This window comes from Gallus gallus (assembly GCF_016699485.2).
Source record: "Gallus gallus isolate bGalGal1 chromosome 37 unlocalized genomic scaffold, bGalGal1.mat.broiler.GRCg7b 37_unloc1, whole genome shotgun sequence".
NCBI classification, from domain to species: domain Eukaryota; kingdom Metazoa; phylum Chordata; class Aves; order Galliformes; family Phasianidae; genus Gallus; species Gallus gallus.
The window spans coordinates 82,676-106,494 of NW_024095967.1; the positions used below are offsets into that span (position 1 = coordinate 82,676).

General features: G+C 55.3%; 3 protein-coding genes and 1 long non-coding RNA gene across 12 annotated transcripts; 2 read left to right on the plus strand and 2 right to left on the minus strand.

Annotated features, from left to right (window-relative positions):
• The first annotated feature begins 642 nt into the window (after positions 1-642).
• On the plus strand, positions 643-3,137 carry LOC121108755. Its single transcript, XM_040656888.2, has 6 exons — positions 643-696; positions 983-1,106; positions 1,384-1,446; positions 1,700-2,014; positions 2,351-2,427; positions 2,561-3,137. Exons 1-6 carry the CDS (start codon positions 643-645, stop codon positions 2,615-2,617), a joined length of 690 nt encoding a protein of 229 aa, XP_040512822.1. The 3' UTR covers positions 2,618-3,137.
• Positions 3,138-3,962: 825 nt separating this feature from the next.
• LOC121108741 (basic proline-rich protein-like) lies at positions 3,963-7,446 on the minus strand. 7 transcript variants are annotated; one of them, XM_040656878.2, is made up of 4 exons: positions 6,724-7,446; positions 6,176-6,260; positions 4,789-4,853; positions 3,963-4,096 (listed from the first exon to the last, which is right to left on the minus strand). In XM_040656878.2, exons 1-4 carry the CDS (start codon positions 7,054-7,056, stop codon positions 3,968-3,970), a joined length of 612 nt encoding a protein of 203 aa, XP_040512812.1. In that variant the 5' UTR covers positions 7,057-7,446; the 3' UTR covers positions 3,963-3,967. The 7 variants fall into 7 exon arrangements, with proteins under 7 accessions (XP_040512812.1, XP_040512810.1, XP_046762003.1 ...); XM_040656876.2 differs by having other exon boundaries at positions 6,101-6,260; XM_046906047.1 differs by having other exon boundaries at positions 6,101-6,260; positions 6,946-7,235.
• Positions 7,447-11,277: 3,831 nt separating this feature from the next.
• LOC121108753 lies at positions 11,278-12,482 on the minus strand. The gene is made up of 2 exons (XR_005843416.1): positions 12,394-12,482; positions 11,278-12,086 (listed from the first exon to the last, which is right to left on the minus strand). It is a non-coding gene; the product is annotated as an uncharacterized LOC121108753 (long non-coding RNA).
• Positions 12,483-19,912: 7,430 nt separating this feature from the next.
• Positions 19,913-23,156, plus strand: LOC121108738. Of its 3 annotated transcripts, XM_040656871.2 has the most exons (6): positions 19,914-21,014; positions 21,301-21,424; positions 21,702-21,764; positions 22,018-22,332; positions 22,669-22,745; positions 22,879-23,156. In XM_040656871.2, exons 1-6 carry the CDS (start codon positions 20,961-20,963, stop codon positions 22,933-22,935), a joined length of 690 nt encoding a protein of 229 aa, XP_040512805.1. In that variant the 5' UTR covers positions 19,914-20,960; the 3' UTR covers positions 22,936-23,156. The 3 variants fall into 3 exon arrangements, 2 of the variants coding, with proteins under 2 accessions (XP_040512805.1, XP_040512804.1); XR_005843398.2 differs by having other exon boundaries at positions 19,913-21,424; positions 22,018-22,471; XM_040656870.2 differs by having other exon boundaries at positions 19,920-21,424.
• Positions 23,157-23,819: the final 663 nt, after the last annotated feature.

Consider the following 23,819-nt stretch of genomic DNA (forward strand, 5'->3'; position numbering starts at 1 on the left):
GCCTATACCGGCCCCGAGGCCTGAAGGTACAGCCACAGCCCGAGAGGCCTACATCGGTCCCCGAACCTAACGCCACAGCCAGACAGACCTGCACCAGCCCCGGGACATCCACGCGTGCGTTGCTATTGGTTTCCAGTGATTCCTCTGGGACTCCATTGACCACTGTGAAGCCGTATTGGTCTTTTCTGTTTTTTATTGGGCTGCACAAGAGTCGTCTTCACTTCTCCATTCCTGTTCTTCAGATAACCCCATTGGGTGACCCTAAGATGTGGAGCTGGGAGGCGTCCATTTCCTTCGCTTATGATGAAAGCACCAGGGCGATGCGGGCACTCGCTGAGGTCACAACCACTGCTGGGGTGGGAGCGTTTGTGCCACAGCTGGTGAGCAGAGCTGGTGCTCTGGTGAGCGTGCTGCACGCAGAGACTGAGCTCTGGGCCTTCTGTGGAACAGATCACCCTGTGAGAGCCCGACGGAAGCATCGCGTGTGCACTCGTTGGTACTCTCTGCAGGGTTATTGTCCCAAGGGAGATTTTGGGATCAAGGCGGTCTTGGGAAGAGGGAAGCCAGCTCTTTCCAAGGGCCGGGGAAGTTCCTGCAGAGAGAGCCCCTGGAACTTCAGCTTCCTCTGAGCCTTCAGCAGCCATGTCTCAGCAAGAAGACGACCGCAGTTCCAATTCCTGCCGTGTGAGTGGCAAGGTATGGCTGGGCTTCTTCTGCTTGGTGCTTCCGTTTCCTTGTTTTCAAGGGGAAGGGACGGAGCAAGGGGAGCCCTGCTGGTCCTTGGTGACCTCAGTAACCGGTTGGATTCAGCGCTCACTGCTGACAGCCTGGGCTAACAACGTGGACGTGGCTCAGGCTGTCTTTTCCCATAGTGATAATCAGTGTCTCAGCACTCTGATATCCCATGTGTGGCACGATCTGGAACCTCTCTGCAAACCTTGGCTGCCCGTTCCCACCACCGTTTCTCCCTTTCTCTCTTCAGAAGTGGCGCGGTGCGGTTCCCCGCGGTTGGGAGCAGCAGCCAGCAGGCTGCCAGAGATCCAACCGCGCCTTGCAGCGCACAGAGGGACGCAACAGGGACGGACGGTCCTTCCTGCCATACAGAAGTGAGTTTCTTCAGCCCTCTGTCGCAAAGTGTGGAGGAATGAATTTTGAGTATTCCTTCTGAGCGGGTGCAGTGCTGTAGGGGATGTCAAGTAAGCATCCATTTGGAGTGCAGGAAGGAGCAGTGCAAAGTGAACTATCAATCCATTTGTGTTTGGGCTGTCAAAGAAGCATCTTTCTGTTTCCTGGGGGGACGTGGGCTTACTGCATGATATTTCTGCTGCTGCCTGCTGGTGCCTGTGAAATCAACGCTGTTGATTTTTTACAATGTTTCTGTAGGGATGGATCCTGCGCGTCCATGGAGTGGTGCTGGGCAAGGGGGGAAACGGAAAGCCTCCGCAGGTAAGAAGCTCATGTGAGCTGTGCTATGGGTATGCGCCTCTAAATAGGGCTGCATGAAGGGCAGTGTGTGCGATGGAGGGGAGAGGAAAGGGCACTGCACATGCGTGCTGGGAACCCAACGTTCACCCAAGATCCTAAGATCCCTTACCGTGAGCACTCGAGACATCCTAGCATGATGGCCCATTCTGCAGACCGCAAGGACTGCAAGGACTCTCTTTCAATGTTGTTGCTTCTCCTTTCCCGATTATCACAGAGAGAGGTGCCGAGCCCAACGGAAAGATCTACGCAAAAGCGGTGCAGGAAGTCCTTCTGGAGAGAGCTCATCTCCAGGCTGGAGGGCTTCCTACAACAGCAGGTCCCAACACAGGGGGAAGACCTTCCCCTGCTGTGTGCCCCCGCTCTGTCTCCAAGTCCTTGGCTGGATGTAAACGCAAAGGCTTGGAAGAAGCGAAGCCAACAGCAGTGCAGCTGCCTGCTAACAAAAGAGTGAGGGGGCCGAGCGGAGACAGCGTGCCAGCTCCAGCAGCACACCCTGGGCCTGCTGCAGTGCGGAGCTCCAAGCTAAGAGGTGAGAAGGTGCTGTGGGACCCACCCTGGTGAGCTGCTGCCCTTTTCAAGCACACTGAGTTTGCTCAGGGTTTGCTTTGCTTTTTCCTTCTCTGTGGAGGGGACAAGAGTGGAAGGCTACAAAGTCCAAAGGCAGTGAGGTGCCAGAACACGTAACCCCGTCTCCTTCCATTAACTCCATGGTGGTCTTCTGCACATCCCCCTGGAAATGTCATTCACTGGGAGGCTTCCTAGTCCCGTTTCCTCTGTCTTTTTGCTGCCTTCTGCCTGTACGGCACCCCTGTTTCTGCAGTTGCGCTGCTGACAAAACGTATTCACGTTTATTCTTGCTTTCTAGCGAGAAGACGCCAAGAGAAAGAGAGGAGAGGGGAATCGATGAAGGCTGCCCTCAGAGCTGCCGCTGCACGTGCAGAGGTGAGTCCTTGGTGAAGGCAGACACGGCTCTGCTTGTTCTCAGGGCCTCCGTCTGTCAGACATGAAAGAAAGAGACTGTAAATTCCCGAGGGAAGAGGTGTCCTGTTTCTACCCTCGCTCCGTTTCTTTCCAGGCCTCCGCAGTGAACAGCCTTGTGGAGATGATGCAGAAGCTGCAGCTGAAGGACTGAGAGGAGGAGCGTCAGCAGGCAGCGGCTGCAGTGCGCGGCGTTACAGGGCAGCGCTGCGAGTGCCGCCCAACTCGGCCCTCCAACTTCAGATGGAGTCAATAAATACCAGACACAATGAGAGATTCACACAGAGCGCACGGCCTCATTTGTCCAGCGGCACTCGGAGAGCTGCTGCACCACCTTCTCGTTATTGGTCTCGCGGCGCTCGCTCAGAACTCCCACAGCTCCGTCAGCGAATGCTGCCATCCAGTGATGCAGCGGAGGCAGCAGTCCTTTGCACTGCCCACAAACAGACTGTCTCCAAAGCACGTGCAGAGAGCTGCGAGGAACAAAGCCTGGCCACGAGCGTGCTAACTTGGAGAGCAACGCTGTGCAGATGGCTGAGTTTCCCAGGGCAGCACTGAGTGTTTTGGGCTTTGATGACGAGTGTATAATGAGCAAAGTTCACCAAAAGGACGGCGTTTTCTCAGAAAGTGACAGGCTGTTGGTCCAGAGCAGCATCTCTGCAGCTTAGGACCGCCAGGCCGCCATCCCGGCACTGTTCTGCTTACAGACAGCACTCCAGGTTCTCCTGGTGTGGCACTCAGAGGGCGTCCCTCTGCCGTGCAGCCCTCCCCAGTGCCTGCCTGCCTGTCACTGCTCCGGCTGGGATGGAGCTGTTTCCTTTGCAGTGCCTGCTATGGCGCTGTGTCCTGGTTCTGTCAGCGCTCCGTGCCGTCCTGCAGGCTGTTGTGCAGAGCGCAGTGCTGCGGAGCTGTGCTTCCCGACCCTGTGCTCTCCAGCACTCTGGCGGGACTTCCGTCGCTCCCAGATATCACCCGTTCCCAGGAGCCTCCACTGCCCCCTTGCACGCGCATCTGTGTGTACGGATGTGTGCAGAACCATACACCCACGTGCAAAGACTTCCCCGCACACACACCTGTGCATTCACACACACATGCAAGCGCATCCTTGCACAGCCGGGTGTGCGCACTCCATCCGTGTGCACGCAAGTGTGTGCAAAACCCAACAGCCTTGTGCAAAGGCCTTGATGCACGCATTCGTGTTCATGCATACACACACATGCGTGCACACCATCCTTCTGCACACCCACGTGCACAAACACACGAGCGCAGCTCCAGCCTTGCACACAGCCATCTGCACGCACACACGTGCAAAACTTTCACCCGCAGACGCCATGCACACGCCCACGTGCAGTGCACACTCTGATGCTCAGCACCATCTCTGCACACCCCCCCGTATGCACACATACCTGCACTCACAGCTCGAGGACAAAATGCCGCTCCCGTGGCACAGCCAACACGCAGGCAGTTGGTAATGTCAGGAGGAAAGGTGCCCCGTTACGCTCATTCATTCTCCTCTCTTTAATGCAGGCATTGGGGCACAGCTGGAGCCCCATCCTGAGATGTGGATTGCTGCGGGGTTCCTCATCAGTGGGCTATGGGGGTCCTGGGATGGTGATGGGGGTCCTGTCAGGGACTGTGGGAGTCGGAGAACACAGGAGGGGTCTGAGGCATAAAGGGAGGTCTGAGCCTCCCTCAAATCGGAGGGATCCTTGAAGAACCGTGGGGGACGTGGGGTGCGGCTGGGGACTGTGGGGCTCTGCGAGGTCCCAGGTTGGAGGAGGGGGAGGTGTACCGGGTCAGAGAAAGTACTTGAGGAGCTATGTGGGTCTGTGGGGGAGGTTGTGGGGGATATAGAATGGATATGACAACACAGCCTGCAGGAGCAGAATGCTGTTCAGGAGAAGACAAGATGTGGGCTGCAAGAGGGACGCAGGAGTATGGGGTGCTATGGGAGGATGTGGGGAGCAGTTTGAGGTAAAAAAATAAAGGGGGGGAAGGGGGCAGCGGTGTAGGAGGGGTTTCATTTCTTCCTGAGAGGGGACTGGGGGTCCATGCAGCCCAAAGGTGGGGCCCTGAGCCGTAACCCCACATGAGCCATAAGCCAAGATGATCTCATCACCCTGTATGTGCGTGACCCCATGGCTATACGTGACCCACAGCCCTGGGTGAACCACAGCCCCACAAGACCCTGTGACTCCCTGACCCTTCCGGCCCCCAACACGCTGCGACCCGATGCCATGTGGCCCCAGAACTCTGGGATCCCTGCCCCCACCTCATCCCAACAAACCCAACTCAACCAACCCAACGGGAGCAGAAAAAACTCACTGAGGAGAGTGAAGTAACGCCACAGCAATCAGGAAGGAGCTTTGCTGCTGCACGAAGAGCTGTGCCTGATGGAATATCAGGGATGAGAGCATTTCTTGCACACCCTGCACGCACCTGGGGGGGATGTGCTAGGACGTGGGGAAGCCTTACGGGGTGGTGGGGCAGTTAAAGGACACCTATGGGAGGGCTACAGGGGCACTTTGGGGCAGCTATGAAGCAGAGCAACACCTAGGAGCTGCCTTGACCCAACACACAGCTTGTGGTGGAACTGCTGCTGGCCATGGGCCGTGGGCAGTGATGGCGCTGCTCTAGGATGGCTCAGGGGCTGCTATGGTTCATACTCATGGAATCTCTTCCTTAGCCCTCCACTAACCCCTGCACCCCCATCTTACCCCCCAAGATGAGGGTCAGGGGCAGATACAGAGCGCTATTCTACAGCGGCCCCAGAGCCACCCTAGAGTACTTCCTGACCTAGCCAGTAACAGACCCATCACTGCCCTCAGCCTCATATGGGCTTACGGTGCTCACACGGTTATGGGTCATGTGGAGCCTTGGGCTCACGCCAAGTTATATGGCGTTCTGGGCTCACGTGGGGTTATGGATCAGGGCTCCACCTTTGGGCCAAAGGGAACCCCAATCCCCTCCCAGGAAGAAATCAACCAGTGCACTCCAACACCACCGCACATCCTCCATTCTCACCCCAAACCGCTCCCCACGTGCCCCCACAACCCCTACGTTCCTGGACCCACAGTGCCCCTCACATCCCTTTCACCCACAGCTGTGCCCTGCACCTGCTCCAGCCCCGCATTCCTCTCCTGCAGCAGCCACCCCTGCCCCAGCACCCTATGGCTGTACAAGAGCTTGATGGGGATGGGGTTGGGGTTGAGGAGGGCCCTCAGGTGGGCTATGGGGTTCCTGGGATGGTGACAGGGGTGCTGCTGTCAGGGACCGTGGGAATCGATGAGATCCCGGGGTTGGGGTCTTGGAGGTGGGAAAGGAGGTCTGAGGGAGGAAATAGAGGAAATACGGGGGTTCTGCAGGAGGCCAGAGGGGGACATGGGGTGATGCTGGGGACTGTGGGGCTCCGTGTGCGTATGGGCCATCTACGGGAGAGGCGTACCGGGTCTGAGGAGGTCCTAGAGGGTGTATGGGGCTCTGTGGGGGGCTACAGGGCGTCTCTAGGGGTCTTACTGGGGAAACACTGGGGTGGATATTGGGGCTTTGAGGGAATGATGGGTGGGCTGTCATGGGAAAGGAAAGAGCAACCTTGGGGAAAGCAAGGGACAACCAGGAGGATGGAAGGGAATCCAACTGGAATGCAAGGGGAATCCAGGCTGAGGCAAGGGGACAGCTAGGGGAAGAACAGGGGGACGTCCCAGCAACCGACTTCTTCTTTCACAGCCACATCTTCTACTTCCCAACTGAGCTGCAAAGCTGCCAGACGAGCTGCAGTACCGCTGCCCGGCTCCTGCCTGGGTCAGAAAGAGCTGCACGTTAACGGGGTGCAATTGACATTCAAAAGCCAACTCCATCACGGCAGTCACACAACCATCCCCTTCAGTATCTGTTACAGGCAGACGGCCATGCCCTTGCACAGGAACCGTTCCTACGGAGTGAGGGAAGTCCGTCACTGCCTTAGGACAACACTAATAGGGGAAGGGCCCCAAACCATTCAGAACATGCTTCAGAACATGCTATCAAACCACCGACTTTGGCAGCTAAACACACCTTCTCCGTCAAGAATTAGCAAGACCAATTAATGCCCCGCATTCCCCTATATTCCACTCACACCTACCTACTGCTCCATACCTCCTGTAACCCCCCACAGCCCCCAAGAGCCACCCCTACAGCCCCCCACGGCCCCACATTACCCTACAGCCCCCTCAGCTCCCACATCCCCACCACATCTCCCCCACTGCCCCTACACCCACAGACCACCTCAGCCCCGGGGGGCACCGGGAGCAGCGCTGGAGGCTCGGGGGGGCCCGGCCCGGATGCGGGCAGCAGCGCTGCGGCGGTGGGGGCCCCGAGTCCTTCAGCCGTCCCAAATCCCCGCATCCCACGGCGGAGCGGAGCAGAGGGGAGCGGAGGGGATGGCGGGGGGATTCGGGCCGCGCTCGGTTTCTCTCCCCGGCATGGAGCCGTTCTCCCGCACACCTCCGGCGCCGCTGTCCTCAGCACCGCTCCCGTCCTGCCGCGCTTCCGTCTCGGTGCTGCCCGCATCCGGGGAGATGCCACCGGGGGCGGGACGGAGCTGCCGCTGACCATTGAGGGGCCAGCGAGGTCGAGACGGAGCTGCCGCTGACCAATGAGATGCCGGAGGGAACGGGATGGACCTGCCGCTGACCACTCAGAGGCCACCGGGGGCGGGATGGAAATGCCGCTGACCAATCAGAGGCCGGCAGGGGCCGGCGCCGAGCTGGGAGCGCAGCGGAAACCCCGAAAGCAGCGGCAGCGGCGGGAAGGGGCTCCAAGGAGCAAAGAATGGCGGCGAGGCGCTGCCGGGAGCAGCAGAAGGCAGCGAGGAGAAGCCGTGAAGCTGCAGAGCGGCGGAGTTGTCTTTTCTCCTTGCCAGGCTTGAATCTTCCTTCCGCCTTGCTGTGCTGTGGGGAGCAGCTGGAGGCGATTCTCTTGCATGAGCGAGGGGTGCAGCCTGGTTCCACCCGGCCCTGAGCTCGCGGAAGGGCTGGCTGCCCGCAGGGAAGGAGCTCTGCTTGAGGTCTGCTCCTGGGTGGGCTTTTGTGTGCCCTGTTCCTCAGGAAGGGGTAAGCAGTGCTGGGGTTATTTGCTAGATGGAGTGCGCTTGTGTTTCTTGGCTTCCTGAAAGCTGTGTCTGTCTTTTTCACTGCCGGCTGGAGAGACTCGGGGGAGAAAGCGTTGTGCTTGATGGCACGGTTTCCTTGGGCAAAGGGTGCTTTGGCAGCAGAGGTTTGCTGTCAGGAGGCATGAAAGCACTGAAGCCAATGCTGCCGTGCCCTGGGCCCAGAGACATCAGCTCCCAGCACGTCCCTGGCGGTGGATGTGCGCAAGCTCTGTGTCTGCCGGTGGTTGCTCCAAAGGCTTTGTGGTCAGCTGTGCGTGGCTGTTTTGCTCTTGAGGGTGTGGGAACAGAGGGCAACACGCTGATGGGAGTGATGGTGTCCTGCTCAGCAAAGGATGTGCTGGGTGGCAGAAGAGGATTCTTGGCCGAGCGTGGAAAATCTCTCTGCTCCTTCCTGAAGGTGAGTTTTTCCAAGTGAGACGCGCACAGCTGGATTGCAGGGTGTCCTGGAGGAGGTGACCCCCACTTGACATCGGTTGGGTATTTTAAAGCAGCTGAGATTAAGGAGACATGACAAAGTTGTGCAAATGTTCCTGGACGTTCCTAATTCTTGAATTGCCTAAAGGAACACAAGCAATGCAGAGAAAGAAAGAAAGAACGAAAGAAAAAGAACAACAACACCTGTATGTCCTGCACAGAACCCAGCTTTAATAGAGACAAAAATTATTGACGTTCCTTTTTCTTCTTCTCTCAGTGACGGAATTTGCTCTCACCTTCTCTCTCTGCTCTCCTGCTCTCTGCACACGCCTCCCCACTTCTTACATCTTCAGTTCTTCTGTTGAACTCCCATCTTCATCATTTCTCTTTTTTTTTTTTTTTTTTTACCTTTGGAAAAGGTAAAAAAAACCTTTTGCAATGTTTGAAAACTTTGAAAACGTTGATGCCCCTTCCCTCCCTTCTCTCTTCTATCTTTTCTAACTTCTCCTCTGCCGTCTTCCTCTCCTCTACTATATATAATTTTTTATACTCTTCTCTCCCTTTTCTCGGCACCATTATTTCTCTTCTTCCTTCTCCTGCACTTCTGTGGTCTGCTGTTTCCTCCTCTCAGTCCTCCCCTGCCCATTACTCTTCTTTTCCTATTCTCCACCTCCCTCTTCTCCTCTCTGTCTGCTTTATCTCTTGCTGCTGCTGTGGCAGCTCATCTACTCTTGAGTTCTTCTCCCTTAGCATTATCCGCTCCTCTTCTGCTGGCTCTTTCTTCCCTCTGTCCTCGCTCCTCTTCAGCTGGCTATTCATTCTCCCAGTAATGGCTCCTATTGTGCCATTCTGTCTTTCCTGTACCCTCGCTCTGCCTTCATCTGCATCTGCACTCCTCTTCTGCTCTTCCTTCTTCTCTCTGTCCTCTCTCCTCTTTCTTCTGCATTTCATCTCCCCTTCTGCTGTTCTTCTTCCTGTTTCCTCACTGCTCTTCTGCTGGTTTTTCCCCTGCTTCCTCATTCCTTTTTTCGTCAGCATCAGCTCTAATCTGCTGTTCTTTCTTCCCTCTATCCCCACTTTTACTTCTGCATCTGCACTCCTCTAGGGCTCTTCCTTCTTCCCTATACCCTCCCTGCTCTTTCCTCTGCATTCTCCCTCTTCTCCTGTTCGTTTCTCCCTGCTTCCTCACTCCTCTTCCTCCTCCATCTGCTCTCCTCCTATACTCTCTTTTTTCTGTCTCCTCACTGCCCTTTCTTGTGCATCTGCTCTTCTGTTCTGCTGTTCTTTCTTCCTTTTATCTTCATCAGCTTAACTTCCTTTTTTCTTCAATCTCTTCTGCTCTACTCTCTTCCCTCTTTCCACACTCCTCTTCTTCTGCATCTGCCCTTCTTATCTGCTCTTCTATCATCCCTGTCTCCTCGCTCCTCTTCCTTCTGCCTTTGCACTGCCTTTCTGCTCTGCTTTCTTCCCCGTAACCTCAGTCCTCTTTCTGCATAGGCACTCCTCATCTTCTCCCTTCCCTGTATTCTCACTGCTTCATCACCTGCAGCTGTGATCTTCTTCTGCTGTTTGTTTCTTCTTGTATCCGCTCTCCCCTTTTTTCTGCACCTGCACTCCCCTTCTGCTGTTCCTTTTTCCCTGTACCCTCACTTGCATTTGCATTTGCACTTGCACTTCTCTTAGGCTCTTGGTTCTTCCCTATATTCTCCCTGCTTTTTTCTCTGCATTCTCACTCTTCTTCTCCCGTTTTTTTTCCCTGCTTTTTCACTCCTCATCGTTCTGCGTCTAAACTCCTCTGTTGCTCTTCTTATTCTGTCTCCTCAATGCTCTTTATTCTGCATCTGCACACCTCTTCCACCGTTCTTTCTTCTCTGTATCCTCTCTCCTCTTCTGCCTCTGCACTCCTCTCTGCTTTGCTTTGTTCCCTGTATTCTCACTTGTCTTTCTTCTGACTGCTCTCCTCTTCTGCTCCTTGTTGTTCCCTGTGTCATCTCTCTTCTGCATCTGCACCCTTCTGCTGTTCTTTTTCCCGTATCTTCTCTCCTCCTTCTTCTTACTGCACTCCTCCTGTCTTCTGATTTTTCTTCCTTGTGCGCTCACACCTCTTCTTCATCTGCACTCCTGTTCTTCCTTTATTCTTCACCTGCTCTTTGGCACTGTTCTTCTTTTCACAGCACTGTCCGCTCTTCTCTACTACTCTGTTCTTTCTCTGCTCTTCCTCTCTTCTCTCTTGCCTCTTTCCTCTCTTTCCACCTCCTCTACTTTTGCTCTACTTTTCATACTTCTCCTCTTCAGCTCCTCTCCACTTCTGCTGTTCTGTCTTACCTGCACCCACTCATCCCTTCTTCAGCTCTTCTCCCTGCCCGCTTGTTTTTCTTACCTTCATCCTCATTTTTTCTTCTCCTCCTCTTCTGCTCTTCTTTCTTACCTGTGCCTGTTCTTCTCTGCTTTTGCTCTTGTCCTTCTCAGCGTCTGCCTTACCTTTATTCTCTCTTCTCCTCAAGACGGGAAGTTCTTGGAGTGGGTCCAGAGGAGGGCCACTAAGATGGTCAGAGGGCTGGAGCACCTCTCGTATGAGGAAAGGTGAAGGGAACTGGGATCGTTTAGCTTGGAGAAGAGAAGGCTCCTTAAAGGGAGCATCTAAGCAGGAGGGGGAATGGCTGTTTCCGAGGGTGGGTTGTAATAGGAGATGCAGGAGTGGTCTTCAAGGGAGACAGGGGAGGTTTAAGTTGGATCTGAGAATGAAGTTTTTCCCCGAGAGGCTGGTGAGGCACTGGAACAGGTTGCCCAAGGAGGTTGTGGATGCCACATCCCTGGAGGCATTCAAGGCCAGGCTGGATGTGGCACGGGGCATTTTGGTCTAGTGGCTGGCAATACTGCACATAGCGGGGCAGAGGGTGGGAGGTGAAACTTGATGGTCACTGTGGTCCTTTTCAACGCACGCCATTGTATGATTCAGTGATTCTGTGATTCTTTATAGGACGCAATCTTCCACTTGGAAAGGGCCTCCCAAGGATCCCTGGAATCCTCTGAGAGCTCTGAGCTGCCACACCAATTTGAAGCTGACTTCATTTTTGGTCTTCCCCTTCAGCAGAAAAGCTCAGACAGCCGAGCCAAGCGAGACGCTGGATTTCCTTTGGCATCAAGGAAAGCATCGTGAGATGTTCTGATGCCCTCTCACAATTCTTTCTCCCTCCGCCAGCACCAGAGCTGGCGTCCAAAGACGCAATGACACTGCCACAGGCATTGTGGAGATTTGTATGGGATAGGCCCATGGTAAGGCTTTATTGACAGAGGGAGGGACAATGAAGATTGGATGTCAGGGAGAAGGTCTTTCCAGAGACGGTGGTGAGATGCTGGAAGCGGATGCCCAGAGAGCTTGTGGACGCCGCGTCCGTGGCAGTGTTGAAGGCCAGGTTGGATTGGGCACTCGGCAGCCTAGTCTAGGATTAGATATGATGCAGATGGGATTCACGCATCTGTTTTGCAGCCAGCTCGAGTGGAGCTCTTGGAGCTCATGGGCGCCCCATGCCCGCATCAGCGTGGGTAGGGTGTGCCCTTCCTGCGCGGAGGGGCTTTGGTGTCCGGGGGCTGACGCTGAGGAGACTGTGTTACTTCATGTATCGGTGGCAGAAATCCAGCTCTGTTGGCAGAGGACTCCTGCGGCTGGCTGGCCTCAGCCTGAGATGTTGATGCTTCCATCTCCTCAGGTTCTTTCTGCCTGCTCTTCTTAGCCCTGCGCCTGAGAAGTCTGACTGAGTCGCATGCCAGAAGTGGAAGCCGGGATGGAGTGCCTTGCGATGCCTGCGACGGGCTGGACTGAGCCCTTGAGGAAGGTCTGGAATCTTTGGTGAAAGATTCGTTGGCTTTGGGCAACTTGAGCACTGCAGCCACACGATGGGCTTTGTCCGCTTCCCGTTCTTCCTCACGGAAGCTCACGTGTTTGGTTCCTGGGTCTCGGCCCAGGTCTTCTTGGCTGTCGGTTTCTGCCTGGCCCTGCAGCTGGCAGGTCAGCGGCTGCTTTTGTTCTTCAGGCACTCCAGGGATGGCTGGCAGCAGACTGAAAGGACAGAGCGGGAGGGGTCCGCCTGAGTGGGTGATGGTTTTGGGGCCGCGTCCTGCAAGCCGGAGCCAGGACCCTTGGCTGCAACGCAGCCTTCCCCACAGACAGCTCAGCGGCTGCCCCGTGGCTCTCCCCCGTGGGATCCAGAGAGGGGCCAGCCCTGTGAGCTGGGGGGCTCCTGGCGTCCCCATCCCAGCACTGTTGGGCAGCCAGAAACAGGGACCCTTTGGGGCTAGGGAATGGGCTCTCGTTGGCTCAGTCAATCACCCCCATGCACATGCCAAGCCAGAGCCTCCAGCCTCACCTGGACGTAGAGCTCTCCTTGCGCAGTAAGCTCCTTATCCTTCGGAGTTTTCCTCCATCTAGACTGTCCGAGCTCAAGCGTTTGATGTAAGGTTGGCTTGCCAGCAAATCTCACTGGGATTGGGAAGGCAGAGGAGACTCACCGTCAACCCTTTGGCTCACTCACCAGGGTCGCTCAGGCCTGTTCCCAGAACATGCGAGAGGGCCGCTCTGCTCCCCCCACTGCTGACATCTGTGCCGGCCCGCAGGACCCTCCCTGAAACCATCTCTGGCCCCACTCCTCCTCTCTGCCATCTTGGGACTCTCTTTTGGGAGTGCATTAGTGACGGTGGCTTTGGGAAAGCGGAGCTGGGTGGTGACGATGAGCTGACAGGGTGACTTTTGGGGACCATATCCTTCCGTTGGGGGAGGGCGGGGCCTAAGATGCCGAGGTGCTCCTGCCATAGCCAGGGATGGGGGCACGTCACAGCCAGCGCCTTGGTTTTGGAGAGGCCAACAATTCCTCGTGGGAAGAGGCCGTGCTGAGCTGGCAGTGAAGCTTTGTCGCAAGTCAGAGCCCTTGGCTGATGGTCAGCAAGGGATTTCCCATCTCAAGTTGGTGGCTTGTGCCCTGGAAAGGCGCTGGATGCTGCTTTACCTTTCTTGCCCTGGGCGAGAGGTGGCAAAGCCTCCTCTTCCTTTGGTTTCCCCTCCGCAGGGATGCCTCCTGAGGACCTGCGGGATATCCCAGGTGGTGGTTTGGGGACAAACTCCATTTGAAACCTGTACGCGAGGAGACGACAGTGAGCGGTGGGACGCAGCGCTCCACCAATCCTTGTTGCTCTCTCTGATTGCCTGCTGACAGGCCCATTTTCATGCTGCATGATGGCCACTGCTTTCTAAAGGCTTCAGCAGGGCCAGGCTGAGAGCAACCTGATGTGGCGGTAGGTGTCCCTGTTCCCTGCAGGGGAGTGGGACTAGGTGCCCTTTCCGGGTTCCTTCCAGCTCAAATGATGCAATGATTCTATGCCATATCCTCGTGGGCAGGGCAGGGACACCCATGGTCACAAGGAACAAATGCTACGGCATGAGAGCTGAGCAGCTGCAGCAAGCAGCAGCTACAGCCCCCAACATACTCACTTGGGAAAGACGACGAGGCAGCCAGAGAGTGCCAGGGAGGCCACCGGTGCCGCTCGGGACACCACCATGTCCAGCAGCCAGGGGGCCTGCAGGGGAGGAACAGGGAGGATGTGGGACGTCCTTGTGACGGCTGAGGCACTGGGCGCACAAGGAGCCCAAGGCAGGGAGGGCTGACGGCACCGCAGCACTTGCACGGCGCGAGCAGCTGGCCAGGTGCTGGTGGTAGAAAGCTACAGCTCACCTTGAGAAGAGCTTTCCTGAACTTCTCTTTCCCTGACAGCTTCTCAAGGAAGTCGTAATAGAATTTCATGTGGAAGGTCAGTCCATCGATGTGGAGCACTCCAATGTCCTTGAAGACAACGGCAACGTTCTCCCCATTCTTCAGGCAGCCAGAGAGCAGGGACACGGTGCTTTGGATGCAAGCCTGCGCTGTCTGCCAGGTCACAGAGGCAGCTGCGGCCACCTCGCTGCTCTTGAGCGGCTCCAGCTTCCTATGGGCTGAAAAATGGGAGGGACGGAGTTGATGATACGGTTGGTTTTCCGCAGTGCTTCCCTGGAACTGCTTCTTGTGGCCATCAGCCAGAACGGCCCCATGTTTGGCTGGGCTCCTCCGAGGGGGAGGTTTGCTTTGGAGAATGGAGGCGGTGGCCCTGTTGGCCCTGTGCGTGAAGCCAGCAAAGCTTTAATCCTCCCTCCTACCTGGCAGGGACTCCCTGCGGGGCTTGAGGTGGTGCACGGCTATGAGGTTTCCAGACAAGTGAAAGACGGGCCACCGCAGAGTCACGGTCCCGTCCTCAGTCCTGATGTCTCTGGAGATGGTGTCAAAGGATCCGAAGGTGGGAATCCAGACCCCCTACAAGTGGTAGAGAAAGGAAGGGCGGCAGGGTTATGGGCCGGCTGGCTGGAGGAAGAGCCCATGTAGCGGTCCAAGGCAGGGACGGAGCTCAGGAGCCCTCTCTCGCTGTTCAGAGGCACGAGCCAGGGCATCGGGAATGGCTTTGGGAAGGGGCTGCACAGTCGTCTCCTTCCCCTCACCCTCCCAAATGCAGCACAGCAGTCAGGGCAGAAGCAGCCTGATGGGATCCAGAGGCTTCCCGCGAGCGGGATCAGCCCTGAGACAGGACAGCGCCCAGCACAAGTGATCCTGCGGGATTTGCAGGAAGCCCATGGCATGCCCAGTAGAGACACGTGGGGTGATTTCCTGCTTTCTGTGGAGGGGAAGAGTGGGAGGAAGTCTTGGCTGAGGAGGACAGGGAGAGGAGGAACCCGGCAGCCAACCCACCTTCTGCACCAGGAGGTGCTCTTGTACGTAGGCGGCCACCGCATCCCAGACGGCAACTCGCTCTGGAGGGCAAAGGAAAAGCAGGTCACACTCTGCACCTGCCGATTCCCGGCAGCCCTCCCGCTGCCAGGCGGGAGTGAGGTGGCAGATGGAAAGTGTCGTCTGCGTGCCAAGATTGGCTGCAGCAGCGCTCCTGTGGTGGCTGTGGAGCCGTGTACCTTCGGTGTCGGTGCATGTGGGTCCGGAGGCACGCCTCGCTGCGGGGCCATCCTCGCAGAAGCTCATCCTGTTCCGCCTCGTGCCAGCGGGTTGCTCCTTGTTGGCGCCAGCCATGCCGGAGCTCATCCCTTCAGGTGCGTCTGCTCTCTACCAGATGCTCCTTCAGGATGCAGGACCCACCAGCGTGCACCGCCTTCATACCCCTCCCGGGTGGCCGTGTCACAAACGTAGCCACGGCGACGCGGTGACAGCGTGGCCAGTGCTGGCCGCCACCCATGATGACGCTGGCACCAGCAGCCTGCTGCCCACCCCAGGCGGCAGTGCTGGCACCTCTCTGTTTCCTCTCTCTTCTCTTCTTTGCTCTCCATGTTATGTGACTCGTTTTTCTTTCGTAGCCGTTGCCTGAATTGATCTTCAAGTTGTTGACACAGAAACAACACCTGTTCCAAAGGACTCTATGCGTAACGTTGAAGACCTGTTGCCAGAAGGTTTCTTAGTTTTGCCTGGCAGTTTTTTCCTTGATTCTTTGTTGGAACGCTCACTGAATTACCCGGCATTGATCCTCGACGTCATTGTGGTGACTGCGTCGCACCCGCAACCCTAGCGGGCAGGGAGTGCTGTGTTTGGGGGATCTGCACCTGCACTCCCCTTCTGCTGTCCTTTCTTCCCTGTAGCCTCGCTTGCTTTTGCATTTGCACTTCTCTTATGCTCTTGGTTCTTCCCTGTATTCTCCCTGCTTTTCCGTCTGCATTCTCACTCTTTTCCTGTTTTTTCTCTTCTGCTTCTCTTCTGCTGTTCTATCCTCTGTGTATCCTCACTGCTCTTTCATCTCTATCCTTGCTCTTCAGCGTTTTTTTCCCCTGCTTCCTCTCCGTACTTCGTCTGCCCTGCTTTTCTTCCCTGTAACGTGACGTCTCTTTTCTTCTGCATCGGCTCTCCTCCTCCTCTTTCTTCCCTGTATTCTCCCTGCTCATTCTCGGGCAGCTGTGCTCCTCTTCTGTTCTTTCCTCCTCGTATCCTCACTCTTCTGATGGTTTCCATTGCATCTCACCACTGCTCTTTCACCTGCATCTGCTTTTCTCTTCTGCTGTATGTTTCCCTGCTTCCTCACTCCTCTTTCTTCTGCATTGGCTCTACTCTTCTGCTCTTCTTTCTTCCCGCACTCCTTTTCCATCTGCCCACCTCTTAGGCTCTCCCTTCTTTTCTATCCTCCCTGCTCTTTCCTCTGCATTCTCACTCTTCTCCTGTTCTTATTCCCCTGCATCATCCTCACTCCTTTTCCCTCTGCATCAGCACTGCTCTTCTGTTGGATTTTGTTTCCTGTTGCCAGACTTGTCTTTATTCTGCATCTGCACTCCTCTTCCCCTGTTCTTTCTTCTCTGTATCCTCACTCCTCTTTCTGCTGCCTCTGCTCTCCTCTCTGCTTTTCTTTGTTCCCTGTATTCTCACTTGTCTTTCTTCTGACTGCTCTTGAAGAGAGAGAGCAGGACCCTGCAGTTTGAGAGAGAAGGGCCTCACAGCAAGAAAGGGGAAAGCAGCTTCACAAAGTAGAAACAAGGGGCAAATAGAGATAGTTTAGGTAGAGAGTGTTAGAAAACAAGGGGTTCCAAGCACTTTCACAGACACTGGGTCTGGAATAGCAAGGAGGATGAAGGCCATATAGATAAGGGCTGGAGAGCAGCTCGAAAAAACATTTGGCAGGGAGGTGATTAGATGTCTACAGGGCAAGTTGAAACTGGTTTGGGGGATGCCCCCCCTTCAGGGTCAGAAGTTTGCAGCGAGGAAGACTACGAGCCTTTGTGAGGAAGACTGCAAGCCTTCATCATCACGACCTACTACGCCTGCGCAAGGGGGGGAGGGACTGCATGCTAATGGGCTCTCGGGAATGTAATGAAGATGTATCTGAATTCCTGTCACCTACTGATTATGTATTAGTTTGACCTATAACTGTAGCACCATTTCTCCTGACGGGGTGCAAGTTAGGTGGAACGATCCCCCTTGCACCAGGGTGTACGCGCGTCACCAATAAACACATAGATGCTCCATATCCTTACTGGCTATAGGGTCTGATTTCCGCACGTCAGTCTGTCACATAGGTCTGGGTAGGAACTTACTGGCATTGGCGGGGCCCTTTCTTGCCACTCCTCTGCTATTATCGATTAAATCTATCAAGAAATCATAATGGCTGTTCTCTGTAAAACCAACACGTAACCTTGTTCCTTCTGCAAGCAACCAAGCCCAACACACGCTGGTAGTGTTGGTAGCTTCTACACTGGTAGAAGGGAAGATAAATCCCTGCAACGTGCTGAACTGCTGTGTAGAATGAGCTCTGTTTTAATCTCGTTCCTCTACGATGCTCAGCTTTCCTAGCTTCTCCCCTGCCTAAGCACACACTTCTGTCCCTTGGCATTAACCATCACGCACAGCGGGATCAAATCTGAGCTCTGTCTCCTCCTGCTTCTTTCCAGAAGGATGAGACAAACAGCAGAAAACAACCAGCCTACACAGCTAACTCGTTTGGGGTTGCTCCGGACGTGTGGATGTTCCCTTCCATGGCCCAGGCCAAGCTCGCTGAGCTGCTCCTCCTTTGTGCAGGGGAAGACCGGTGCAGGTGCAATGTGCTGGCTATGCACAGCATGCCTTTTCCTTGCTTTTCCTCTCCCCCTCTTCCACGAGCAAACAGCATCTCAACTCTTTCCTTGCTCAGAAACCACTGAGGTAAAAAAGAACTGGCAAGCTTGCTTTCAGAATTACCTTCTCTGTACGACCTGCTGCTTTAAAGCACCAGCTCTCCTAGCAATGACCTGCCTCTGGCATGCTCAGCCTGCAGGGAAAAGTTATTCCTCTGTGTCTGCAGGCTTTGCTCGCATTCCCAGGTGCAAGAGTCAGTCTAGAGCTAAGCCCAGCTTTACCAACAACAGAAATCCAGTTGATGCCAGCTGTGTTTTTCTCTCTTCTGAAACACCGTACTGCTGCAAGAAGCAATGTTGCAAATGCTTCTTTATTGCACAAAAGCTAGGACATACCTTTTTCTAGAGATTTCCACACGAGACATACTTTTCAAGGAGGCACCAGGCAAGTGGAGACAACGGAAAGCACTGGCAAGTCAAAGCTTGGTTAAAAGCTTTCATGTGAGACCTAATGGCATCTTTTCCCATGCAGGTCAGCTACGGTGACGATAAACCATGCTCAAAAGCTTCACTGCATGAGAACGCCACATGCAAAAGATTAGAAGCTGCAGAGATATAAATTCATCTCAGCCCAGAAATCCTTCCCTGTGTGTACTGACTGGAGTTCCGAGACTGCAGAGCCAGAATCATTCTCCTCCTCTGGGTGCAGTCTAGGAGATGGACACCTCCAACCACGCACACTTCCACAGCTCTTCCTTTCTCATCAAGTCAGGCCTTGACACAGGAGATGTTTTTGTCCCCTCTTTTTCCTGAGGTTACCCCCCGCTGCCTCTGTTGCCGTGTTTTACTTGACCACTAACAAAAAACTAGTTCTCAATAATTCAGCCTGGGATTCTTCACGTAGTAATGTAACGCGAGGAGCTGGGGCTTTCCAGAAGAACAACCGTTTTGCTAAGGAAACACGCCATTTGGGATGGGGACTCTACACAGCTCCTAAGCAGAAGGTGGTGGGGCTCTCACGTCACTCTGCTCCCAGGCAGGGTCTCCAACACAGTTACCTTGATTTGCATTGCTCTTTTGCCTACTTGCAACTTCAGGGCACTTCTCATCCCACTCTCAGTCCTTGTAAGAAAGGCTGTGGCAAATCCACCTGCAGAAAACAGTCATTCCCTTTAGAAACAAAGAAACCACTCTGCCCTTGCTCCTGAGCCTGGTCCCTGCCTCCACCTGCAGGGCTTGGCTATCCTGCCTCTGTTCGTGGGCCACTAAATGAAATGCAGACAACAGAGACAAAAAGAGGCAGAGGACTGGCACTAATACTTCTCTCTTGGCGGGAATCTCAACAGAAAGTGCTGTGCTAAAGGTGTGACATTCAGGGAACACCCCTATCAAGGCAAAAGACGTAGAATGGAAGGTTTGGTTAGTCTTCTGACTAGAAGAAGAGAAAGGACTATTACCTCCTATTTTATTTTTCTTTCAGTCTCTCTCGTCATGTAGATCTGAGGATGACCAAAGCCTGTTGCCCCAAGCATTGCTGAACCCGTCAAAATGGTTGCTCAGAGGTATTGCACCGGCACATCGCACAGAACTGTGTAACCTAAGTAGCAAGGGGAGAAGAAAGGGGAGCGGCTAACATTCATTACCTCCCCTAAACTGATAGTCGTTGGCTTCTTGTCCCATCCAAATCCGGGCAAGCAGGATAACAAAGATTTAGTGATGTTTACAACTGTGGTAGGGATTGCTGGATACAACCAGCCACCCAAGGCTGAGCACGCTCTCCGATCCCTTTTGCAATTCTAGAAATACCCAGAAGAGCTCCGTGTTCTCTTGCTTTCATTTCCTTACACGAACCATTTTGAAATGCACGTTGTCATAGGCTGACACAAGATCTAGGGCCTAAAGCCACAGCCACAGAGGTGGACACTGGCCCCAGGGCCTGAATCCATATCTACAGCCAGAGAGGCCGGCACCAGCCCTGTGGCCTCAAAACACAGACAGAGAAACCGGCACCGGCCTCGGGGCCTGGAACTACAGCCACAGCTGGAGAGGCCACTACCAGCTTTGGGCCTAAAGCCACAGCCACAGCCAGACAAACCAGCACGGACCCTGGGGCCTGAAGCCACAGGCACAGCCTGAGAGACTGGCACCAGCACTGGGGTCTAAAGCCACAAAAAAAGAGGCCAGCACTGAGCCCAGGCCCTAAAGCCACAGCCTGAGAGGCTGACGCCGGCCATGGGGCTTAAAGTCAAAGCAAAAGCCAGGCAGGCCAAAAAAGGCCCTGGGGACTAAAGGCACAGCTTGAAAGGCTTGAAACAGTGCAGGGGCTTAAAGCCACAACCAAACTTAGAGAGGCCGGCACCTGAAGCCCCAACCAGCAAGGCCAGCACCGGCCCCAGGGCCTGAAGTCACAGCCAGAGAGGCCTACACCGGCCCCAGGGCCTAAAGCCCCAGCCCCAGTCTGAGAAACCAGCACCAGCCCCAAGGCCTGAGGCCACAGCCACAGCCACACAGGCTGCCATTGATCCCAGGGCCTAAAGCCACAGCCCAAAAGGCCAGCACTGGCCCCGGGGCCTAAAGCCACATCCAGAGAGGCTGGAACCAGGCCAAGGGCCTAAAGCCACAGCCACGGCACAAGAGGCCAGCACCAGCTTTGAATATAAAGCCACAGCCCAAGAGGCCTATACCGGCCCCGAGGCCTGAAGGTACAGCCACAGCCCGAGAGGCCTACATCGGTCCCCGAACCTAACGCCACAGCCAGACAGGCCTGCACCAGCCCCGGGACATTCAGGTGTGCGTTGCTATTGGTTTCCAGTGATTCCTCTGGGACTCCATTGACCACTGTGAAGCCGTATTGGTCTTTTCTGTTTTTTATTGGGCTGCACAAGAGTCGTCTTCACTTCTCCATTCCTGTTCTTCAGATAACCCCATGGGGTGACCCTAAGATGTGGAGCTGGGAGGCGTCCATTTCCTTCGCTTATGATGAAAGCACCGAGGCGATGCGGGCACTCGCTGAGGTCACAACCACTGCTGGGGTGGGAGCGTTTGTGCCACAGCTGGTGAGCAGAGCTGGTGCTCTGGTGAGCGTGCTGCACGCAGAGACTGAGCTCTGGGCCTTCTGTGGAACAGATCACCCTGTGAGAGCCCGACGGAAGCACCGCGTGTGCACTCGTCGGTACTTTCTGCAGGATTCCTGTCCCAAAGGAGATTCCGGGATAGAGGCGGTCTTAGGAAGAGGGAAGCCAGCTCTTTCCAAGGGCCGGGGAAGTTCCTGCAGAGAGAGCCTCTGGAACTTCAGCTTCCTCTGAGCCTTCAGCAGCCATGTCTCAGCAAGGAGACGACCGCGGTTCCAATTGCTGCCGTGTGAGTGGCAAGGTATGGCTGGGCCTCTTCTGCTTGGTGCTTCCGTTTCCTTGTTTTCAAGGGGAAGGGACGGAGCAGGGGGAGCCCTGCTGGTCCTTGGTGACCTCAGGAACCGGTTGGATTCAGCGCTCACTGCTGACAGCCTGGGCTAACAACGTGGACGTGGCTCAGGCTGTCTTTTCCCATAGTGATAATCAGTGTCTCAGCACTCTGATATCCCATGTGTGGCACGATCTGGAACCTCTCTGCAAACCTTGGCTGCCCGTTCCCACCACCGTTTCTCCCTTTCTCTCTTCAGAAGTGGCGCGGTGCGGTTCCCCGCGGTTGGGAGCAGCAGCCAGCAGGCTGCCAGAGATCCAACCGCGCCTTGCAGCGCACAGAGGGACGCAACAGGGACGGACGGTCCTTCCTGCCATACAGAAGTGAGTTTCTTCAGCCCTCTGTCGCAAAGTGTGGAGGAATGAATTTTGAGTATTCCTTCTGAGCGGGTGCAGTGCTGTAGGGGATGTCAAGTAAGCATCCATTTGGAGTGCAGGAAGGAGCAGTGCAAAGTGAACTATCAATCAGTTTGTGTTTGGGCTGTCAAAGTAGCATCTTTCTGTTTCCTGGGGGGACGTGGGCTTACTGCATGATATCTCTGCTGCCGCCTGCTGGTGCCTGTGAAATCAACGTTGTTGATTTTTTACAATGTTTCTGTAGGGATGGATCCTGCGCGTCCATGGAGTGGTGCTGGGCAAGGGGGGAAACGGAAAGCCTCCGCAGGTAAGAAGCTCATGTGAGCTGTGCTATGGGTATGCGCCTCTAAATAGGGCTGCATGAAGGGCAGTGTGTGCGATGGAGGGGAGAGGAAAGGGCACTGCACATCCGTGCTGGGAACCCAACGTTCAGCCAAGATCCTAAGATCCCTTACCGTGAGCACTCGAGACATTTTAGCACGATGGCCCATTCTGCAGACCGCAAGGACTGCAAGGACTCTCTTTCAATGTTGTTGCTTCTCCTTTCCCGATTATCACAGAGAGAGGTGCCGAGCCCAACGGAAAGATCTACGCAAAAGCGGTGCAGGAAGTCCTTCTGGAGAGAGCTCATCTCCAGGCTGGAGGGCTTCCTACAACAGCAGGTCCCAGCACAGGGGGAAGACCTTCCCCTGCTGTGTGCCCCCGCTCTGTCTCCAAGTCCTTGGCTGGATGTAAACGCAAAGGCTTGGAAGAAGCGAAGCCAACAGCAGTGCAGCTGCCTGCTAACAAAAGAGTGAGGGGGCCGAGCGGAGACAGCGTGCCAGCTCCAGCAGCACACCCTGGGCCTGCTGCAGCGCGGAGCTCCAAGCTAAGAGGTGAGAAGGTGCTGTGGAACCCACCCTGGTGAGCTGCTGCCCTTTTCAAGCACACTGAGTTTGCTCAGGGTTCGCTTTGCTTTTTCCTTCTCTGTGGAGGGGACAAGAGTGGAAGGCTACAAAGTCCAAAGGCAGTGAGGTGCCAGAACACGTAATCCCGTCTCCTTCCATTAACTCCATGGTGGTCTTCTGCACATCCCCCTGGAAATGTCATTCACTGGGAGGCTTCCTAGTCCCGTTTCCTCTGTCTTTTTGCTGCCTTCTGCCTGTACGGCACCCCTGTTTCTGCAGTTGTGCTGCTGACAAAACGTATTCACGTTTATTCTTGCTTTCTAGCGAGAAGACGCCAAGAGAAAGAGAGGAGAGGGGAATCGATGAAGGCTGCCCTCAGAGCTGCCGCTGCACGTGCAGAGGTGAGTCCTTGGTGAAGGCAGACACGGCTCTGGTTGTTCTCAGGGCCTCCGTCTGTCAGACATGAAAGAAAGAGACTGTAAAATCCCGAGGGAAGAGCAGTCCTGTTTCTACCCTCGCTCCGTTTCTTTCCAGGCCTCCGCAGTGAACAGCCTTGTGGAGATGATGCAGAAGCTGCAGCTGAAGGACTGAGAGGAGGAGCGTCAGCAGGCAGCGGCTGCAGTGCGCGGCGTTACAGGGCAGCGCTGCGAGTGCCGCCCAACTCGGCCCTCCAACTTCAGATGGAGTCAATAAAAACCAGTCACAATGAGAGATTCACACAGAGCGCACGGCCTCATTTGTCCAGCGGCACTCGGAGAGCTGCTGCACCACCTCCTCATTATTGGTCTCGCATCGCTCGCTCAGAACTCCCACAGCTCCGTCAGCAAATGCTGCCGTCCAGTGATGCAGCGGAGGCAGCAGTCCTTTGCACTGCCCACAAACAGACTGTCTGCAAAGCACGTGCAGAGAGCTGCGAGGAACAAAGCCTGGCCACGAGCGTGCTAACTTGGAGAGCAACGCTGTGCAGATGGCTGAGTTTCCCAGGGCAGCACTGAGTGTTTTGGGCTTTGATGACGAGCGTATAATGAGCAAAGTTCACCAAAAGGACGGCGTTTTCTCAGAAAGTGACAGGCTGTTGGTCCAGAGCAGCATCTCTGCAGCTTAGGACCGCCAGGCCGCCATCCCGGCACTGTTCTGCTTACAGACAGCGCTCCAGGTTCTCCTGGTGTGGCACACAGAGGGCGTCCCTCTGCCGTGCAGCCCTCCCCAGTGCCTGCCTGCCTGTCACTGTTCCAGCTGGGATGGAGCTGTTTCCTTTGCAGTGCCTGCTATGGCGCTGTGTCCTGGTTCTGTCAGCCCTCCGTGCCGTCCTGCAGGCTGTTGTGCAGAGCGCAGTGCTGCGGAGCTGTGCTTCCCGGCCCTGTGCTCTCCAGCACTTAGGCAGGAGTTGCGCCGCCCCCAGAAATCTCCTGTTCCCAGGAGCCTCCGCTGCTCCCTTGCACGCGCATCTGTGTGCACAGAAGTGTGCAGAACCA

What these genes read in the sequence shown, in the direction of transcription:
- LOC121108755 (XM_040656888.2), top strand. Translation starts at nt 643, where the DNA reads ATGTCTCAGCAAGAAGACGACCGCAGTTCCAATTCCTGCCGTGTGAGT. An exon ending in GTCCTTCCTGCCATACAGAA is followed by an intron (nt 1,107 to 1,383) that starts GTGAGTTTCTTC and finishes ATGTTTCTGTAG; the next exon opens with GGATGGATCCTGCGCGTCCA. An exon ending in GCGGAGCTCCAAGCTAAGAG is followed by an intron (nt 2,015 to 2,350) that starts GTGAGAAGGTGC and finishes CTTGCTTTCTAG; the next exon opens with CGAGAAGACGCCAAGAGAAA.
- LOC121108741 (XM_040656876.2), bottom strand. Translation starts at nt 7,056, where the DNA reads ATGGTCAGCGGCAGCTCCGTCCCGCCCCCGGTGGCATCTCCCCGGATG. An exon ending in TGCCCCCCGGGGCTGAGGTG is followed by an intron (nt 6,261 to 6,723) that starts GTCTGTGGGTGT and finishes TTTCTGACCCAG; the next exon opens with GCAGGAGCCGGGCAGCGGTA. An exon ending in TGGATTCCCCTTGCATTCCA is followed by an intron (nt 4,854 to 6,100) that starts GTTGGATTCCCT and finishes ATATTCCATCAG; the next exon opens with GCACAGCTCTTCGTGCAGCA.
- LOC121108738 (XM_040656870.2), top strand. Translation starts at nt 21,223, where the DNA reads ATGTGTGGCACGATCTGGAACCTCTCTGCAAACCTTGGCTGCCCGTTC. An exon ending in GTCCTTCCTGCCATACAGAA is followed by an intron (nt 21,425 to 21,701) that starts GTGAGTTTCTTC and finishes ATGTTTCTGTAG; the next exon opens with GGATGGATCCTGCGCGTCCA. An exon ending in GCGGAGCTCCAAGCTAAGAG is followed by an intron (nt 22,333 to 22,668) that starts GTGAGAAGGTGC and finishes CTTGCTTTCTAG; the next exon opens with CGAGAAGACGCCAAGAGAAA.